Source organism: Muntiacus reevesi, chromosome 4 (genome assembly GCF_963930625.1).
Source record: "Muntiacus reevesi chromosome 4, mMunRee1.1, whole genome shotgun sequence".
NCBI lineage: Eukaryota > Metazoa > Chordata > Mammalia > Artiodactyla > Cervidae > Muntiacus > Muntiacus reevesi.
Genome location: NC_089252.1, coordinates 141,786,230 through 141,792,229, shown reverse-complemented (window position 1 = coordinate 141,792,229; position 6,000 = coordinate 141,786,230). Strand labels below are relative to the sequence as shown.

General features: G+C 40.0%; 1 protein-coding gene across 1 annotated transcript; it reads right to left on the bottom strand.

Moving 5' to 3' along the window:
• Positions 1 to 244: 244 nt before the first annotated feature.
• On the bottom strand, positions 245 to 2,341 carry LOC136167927 (BAG family molecular chaperone regulator 5-like). Its single transcript, XM_065935491.1, is given in 2 exon segments — positions 245 to 2,019; positions 2,021 to 2,341. Coding segments are annotated over 2 exon segments (1,341 nt in total). The 5' UTR covers positions 2,239 to 2,341; the 3' UTR covers positions 245 to 896.
• Positions 2,342 to 6,000: the final 3,659 nt, after the last annotated feature.

Sequence of the window (6,000 nt, the reverse complement as noted above, 5' to 3'; positions counted from 1 at the left end):
CCTGGGATTTTGCACATGCTATTTTTTTTTTAAAGAAAAACTTTATTTTGTATTGGACTGTAGCTGATTAACAATGATGTGATAGTTTCAGGTGAATAGCAAAGAGACTTAGTCATACATATGCATGTATTCATTCTTCCCCTAACTCCCCTCCCATCCAGGCTGCCACATACATTGAGCAGAGATCCCTGGGCTATACAGTAGGTCCTTGTTGGTTATCCATTTTATTTTATTTTTTAATTTTCATAATTTTCCTTTATTGCTCACAAAAATAGGACAGGGTACAGGGGAACATACACTGTATTTCAAACCAAAGCATGTTTACCAAAGAACCAACCATCTAGAAAAAACACTCCCACCCTATTAAATTGGGTGGGACCACTGGGTTTTATGAATGAAAAAAATCTTCCTGCTTTATTTAGCATAATAACAAAACATATCATTGTACTGCGTTTGTGCTTGGACCTTACTTCTATTTAACCAAAAATTTCCCCCTTCCTCATAATTGTCTTAGTATTTATCACATATTTCTAGATTCTGAAATAGCTGTATTTTAACGCTTGAACAACCATTAAAAATGTTTTAAAAACTAAAAAAAAAAAAAAGGTTTAAAAGCTGCCCCATTTCATTTTCTGATTTTTTAAAAAACCCAAAAAACCACACCACAACATAAGGATAGTGATCCAAATGCAAAAGTTAGTATGCTGTAATATTTGTTTTGCAACATCAAAAGCAGCAGATACTGAATATAATTTGCTTAAATCATTGAATACTGAGATTGATATATGCATGTATAAATCACATTTAGGCTCAACGAACTGAAAACTCTCTACAGATACACAGACGTGTGCATAAAGTGCAAAACAAGAATCAGGAGCCACAGGCTCTCTGGCTCTTCAGTACTCCCACTCGTCGGACTTTAGGTCCAAATAGCTGAGGATGTTCTGCGCCAGCTTCACAGCCTGTTTCCGGGCGGCCTTACACTTCTCCTCGCCCTGCGGGTCTACCGCGTCCAGGGCGAGCAGCTGCTTGGTGAGCAGCTCTTCCAGGCGGATGTAGTTCTTGTCGGTTCGATTGCCATCGAAGGAGAGCACTTCGCCCTGGATCTCCGACAGGTTCCCCAGCACGTCCCAGACCGCCCTGTGTGAAGGGTGCTCCTCACAAGCCAACAGCTTTCTTTTCTCCAGGGCTTCCTTCAAATCAATGTAGGTGATCAGGGTCTGCACTTCAATCACTGCTCTTCTCCGGGCTTCCCGGATGCAGGGGTTTTTTTCAAGACTCACCTCGTCCAACTGCCCGATCAAACCCTGTAGTTCTGTTTTGGCGCTCAGGTACAATTCAGAAGGATTCTGTGCTTGGAGAAGTTCAGTTTTGATTTCTCTCATTCTCTTGAGGACCTTTTCGATTTTCAGAATGGAATGGTTCTGTCCTAGGTCAAATGCATACGTGGTGTCTGCTTCCTCTTCTAAGTCCAAGTATCTCAGTAACTGGTTGATGTCTTCCACGACCTCCTTCCGATAGTTTCTGATTTCCGTGTGGCCGCACACATCGAGAGCATCCAGGTCGGCCATCAGCCCCGAGAGCACACAGGACAAGTGCCTGCACGTCTCCTTGCTGTTCACGCCCATCAGAAGGGCAATCAGTGTGCCTCTGGTCTTGTTCACTTCACACATCACAGAGTTGATCTTGGCAACAGAGGGGTGCGCGTCTTCAGAGAGCGGCAGGGAAGGCTGCTTCTTCATGCAGTTCTCGATAATCTCCTGCACGGCACAGATTTTGGTTAAGGTGTGATACCGTGCTTTCCGCAGGGAGACCTTGCCTCCGGTCTTGACGTGTGTCAGCCTCAAAATGACATCCTGGATGCCTTCTTCAAATTCATCAGTTACACAGTTGCCTCCACTATAAAATGGCACAACCTTCTCTTTCACCAGGGCCTGCGCTTCTTGAAAAATGTTCTGTATTTCGAGCCGGTGTGGGTGGTTTGCATTCTGATCCAACTCTTTGAGAAGACGCTCTGTCTTGTGCCGCCCTCTTCCTGGCTTGCTGAATATCTCCTTTCCCTTCAGTATCTACAGAGTCTATTTCGAAAAGCTGTTTTGTGAGAATCCTCTCCAGTTTCTTGTAATTCTTCTCATCTGACAGACCACTGAAACCAAGTACTTGCTGTTCTATGCTTTTTACCTCCTTTTGAATTTCCTGAAGCCTACTAATAGAAGGGTGTTGGTTTCCCATCTCCATACTTTTGTTGTGTTCAGTTTCACAAGCACTGTGCCGCCCGCGCCATGGCGCATCTCGCCGCCGACGCCCCGCGACTCCGCAGCTCCCGCCGTCGCCCCGGGCCTGGCCGAACACCCGCCCCCCGCCTTGGGAAAAACGTCCTCCGGCGTCCGCGCCGCACTTCTCCCCTGGCCGAGCCCGCCGCTGGCCGCCCAGCGCAGAAGCCGCCTAGAATGGCAGCTCCCGAGGAGCCACCGCCCTGACGCGCCATCAGTCCAACCCCTCAGCCTGTCAGACCGGTTATCCATTTTAAATATCACATGCTGGTCATTTTTTTCTGAAATGTTCTCTTCCTCTTCACTTCCAATCTCCGTATTGGATCCCCAACGCTTTTTACATCTTTCACCAAATATCACTTTCTCTGGGAAAGAGATATCACTATTCTTTAAGGTTTGATTAGGCAGAGTTCAAATAAACTTTAGAACTAAACTTTATTTAGTTTATTTTATTTTAAAATAAAATATTCTGGACCCTATAATATCATTTCATAACATTTACTGATTTGAAAGCTACTAAGAGATTTACTTTTCTGAGCTTCTCTACTCTTGCTTCTTCCAACAAGACAAAGACTTCTTATTCAATGTTGAATTCTGGCATCTGGAACACGTCAGGTGTACAAAAACCACTCAACATTCATTTTTTTGTTGGATTGATTCAGTCATTTGACTGACTCTTTGGCCTCAAGGCAAAATGCAGAACTTTAGGAAGCTTAATTGGACCCTATGGGAAATACATTTTATTTGATTTAGAATCCTAAATGGTGACATTTGTTAAGCCCAAATTTAAATTTTGAAATTTTCTACTCAGGAGAGATGAAATCCACAGTCATCAGTGTCAAAGGAAAATGAACCAGAGAGAAATTTTCACTGTACACAAATATTTATCCTACACTGCCCCTCCGCCAACTAGAAAACATGGTTCAGTGAGGGTCTGCAGTCTGCTCTGGCCTCCAAGAATTTATTGCCTCTCCTTGAAAAAGAGTGAAGAGGGACCTTGAGCCTCTTCGTCTAGAGACCAATACAATGATATCCTTCAGTGGCGAAGTCTAATCAATAAAACTGATAAAAAAAAAAGCATTTAAGCTTTATTAGTGCAATTCTGCTTGGACACCTTACTTGGTTTAGGTATATTCTTAGCAAATATCCATTAGTTGAATAGTTTTTTCTTTTATTGAGGGATTGGATTATTACCGTGAAATTTTGTATTTTCTGTGGTGGAAGCAGAGAGTATAAAATGCTTACAGTGGGTACTGAGTAAGGTGGCCATATGTCTTCTTTGCCTAGGACAGTCCCAGTCTAGGATTATTTTTTCCTAGTCTTCAGTCTAGGTTAACATCTGATCTGGAATTTTCATATTTTAATAAGATATTAATATGATTAGTCATAGTCACATTACAGTAAACTGAGATAGTTTGATAGATCTTCGCTGTGTATTTGTTGTGTTTTTGTTGAGAAGTGTGAGAAACCCATATTCTCACTTTGAAGTGTGAATAAATCTGAAAGACAGCTAGTGATAACCTTTCCTTCTTCTTACCTTTTACAGATGCAATTTGACTAACACTTCCCTTTTCAGGGCCTGCAGGCAGGGCACTTCTTGATAAAAAAAAATAATGCACTTACTTGGAACAGTGAGGGGCAGTTATTTCCTTCAGGTCTTGGACAGTGGTAGGAGAAATATTTGACACAATACTTCCTGCTGGCCATTTAGGGTGTCAACCAATTGTATAATGGCTTGTGAAGTGACTTGTGAAGTGCAATAAAAACCAGGGCATAGGTTGACAAGAGTTAGCAGGAAACTTGGATGTTACATGAGATATTTGTGAGAGACAGAGGCTGATCAGTTTTGTGATAGATTCACAGTAAATAGCCTGATTTTCTTAGCAAAGTGATTTCGTCATTAATTTTTTGGTACAGATCTCATTACCTTCTTTTGTTTGGCATTGCTTTTTAAATTTTGAACACTTTTGACAACAATGAATTAAAACAACAAACAAAAATGAAGTACTTAATATTCATTTCCCCCCTTTTTTTTTTGGTTATGTGGCATTTGGGATCTCAGTTTCTCAACCAGGGACCAAACCCACTCCCCATGCAGAGGAAGCCAGGAGTCTTAAAAACTGGGCTGCCAGGGAAGTATGATATTCATTTATTTTTTCTCTCTCTTTTTTATTTACTTATTTTATTTTTGATTGAAGTATAGTTGACATATAATATTATATTAGCTTCAGGTATACAATATAGTGATTCAACACACACACATTATTAATTGATCAACATGATAAGTTTTAATAACCTTATGTCAACATACAAAATTTCTGCAATATTATTAGTTTTTTCCCTTTCTTTTTTATTTTTTAAATTATAAAAGCATGATAACTATTTACAGGAGACTTGGAAAGTATAGAACAAAGTTGTATATAGTTCCACTATATATTATAGTTAATTTTTTAAGTAGATAAATTAAGATTTTTAGTTGGAGAGTTTTTATCAAATTTTTTATCAAACTCTCAAAAATTAATAGAATGAATACACAGAAAAAGTAGAAGGATATAGTAGACCTGAAAGGCACTATGGGCCAATTCAACATATTTAAGATTTATGTAATTTTCACACAACAGTGGGATACAAATTCTATTCAAGTTCCCATAAACTATAAACTAGGAGTCATTGGAACATATTCAGGGACATGACAAGGTAAAAAATTTCATGGTCTAAAGGTATTGAAATCATACAGAATCGGTTCTCTCATCACTGTGGAATGATGTTAGAAATCAATATCAAAAGATATTTGAAAGTAACCCATGTATTTTTCAAGTGCAATGTGACATTTAAAAGAGAGCTTTGACTTAGTCACTGAAACCCTCAATAGTTAGAAAACTGCAAAAAATACAGAGGGTGTTTGCAGAGAGGAAAGCATTTAAATGAGAAATTAACTGATATTCATTTCCTAGAGAAAGTTGTTGAAGGACAAGAAAAGGTGTACCATCTACCAAATGTTTGTTGACATTCACTATCCATTATGGGGACCACAGTGCTATGGTTTGGATGTTTGTGTCCCTGTAAAATTCTTGGGTAGACCTCATGGATGCCCCTTCTACTATGTGAGGATATAGTGAGAAGTCACCAATGGACCAGGAAGGGGGCCCTCACCAGAACTTGACCTTGCTGGTGTCTTGATCTTGGATGTCTCAGCCTCCAGAATTGAGATATAAAAATTTCTGTTGTTTATAAGCCACTCAATTTGTGGCATTTTTGTTTTAACAGCCTACAGAAACTAAGACACATTTGTCATATAACTGACCACATGAAAGCAAGAAAATACAAGCCTACCAAAGAAGCACTGTAATCTTCAGGTTTGTAGTTATTCAAGAAGACTGTGTTTTGAGGCGATTTACATCTGCAGCTGCAGAAAGCACATATTTGTATTACTCTGTGGAAACATGACTTTTCATTCAGATCAAATGTCTGTTCTAAACTAATTTTGCATTTTGAATTTTGTTGAGCATGTGTGAAAAGCAAACTTATAGCTGTTAAGCTATTGGTTCCATTAACAAAGGAACTTTGCAAACATTTAAAAGATACCTGTTTGAGACGTCCCTGGTGGTCCAGTGGATAAGAATCCCCCTGCCAGTGCAGGAACCCAGGTCCGATCCCTGCTCTGGGAAGATTCCACATGCCTCGGGGCAACTAAGGCAGTATGCCATAACTACTGAAGCTCGTGCTC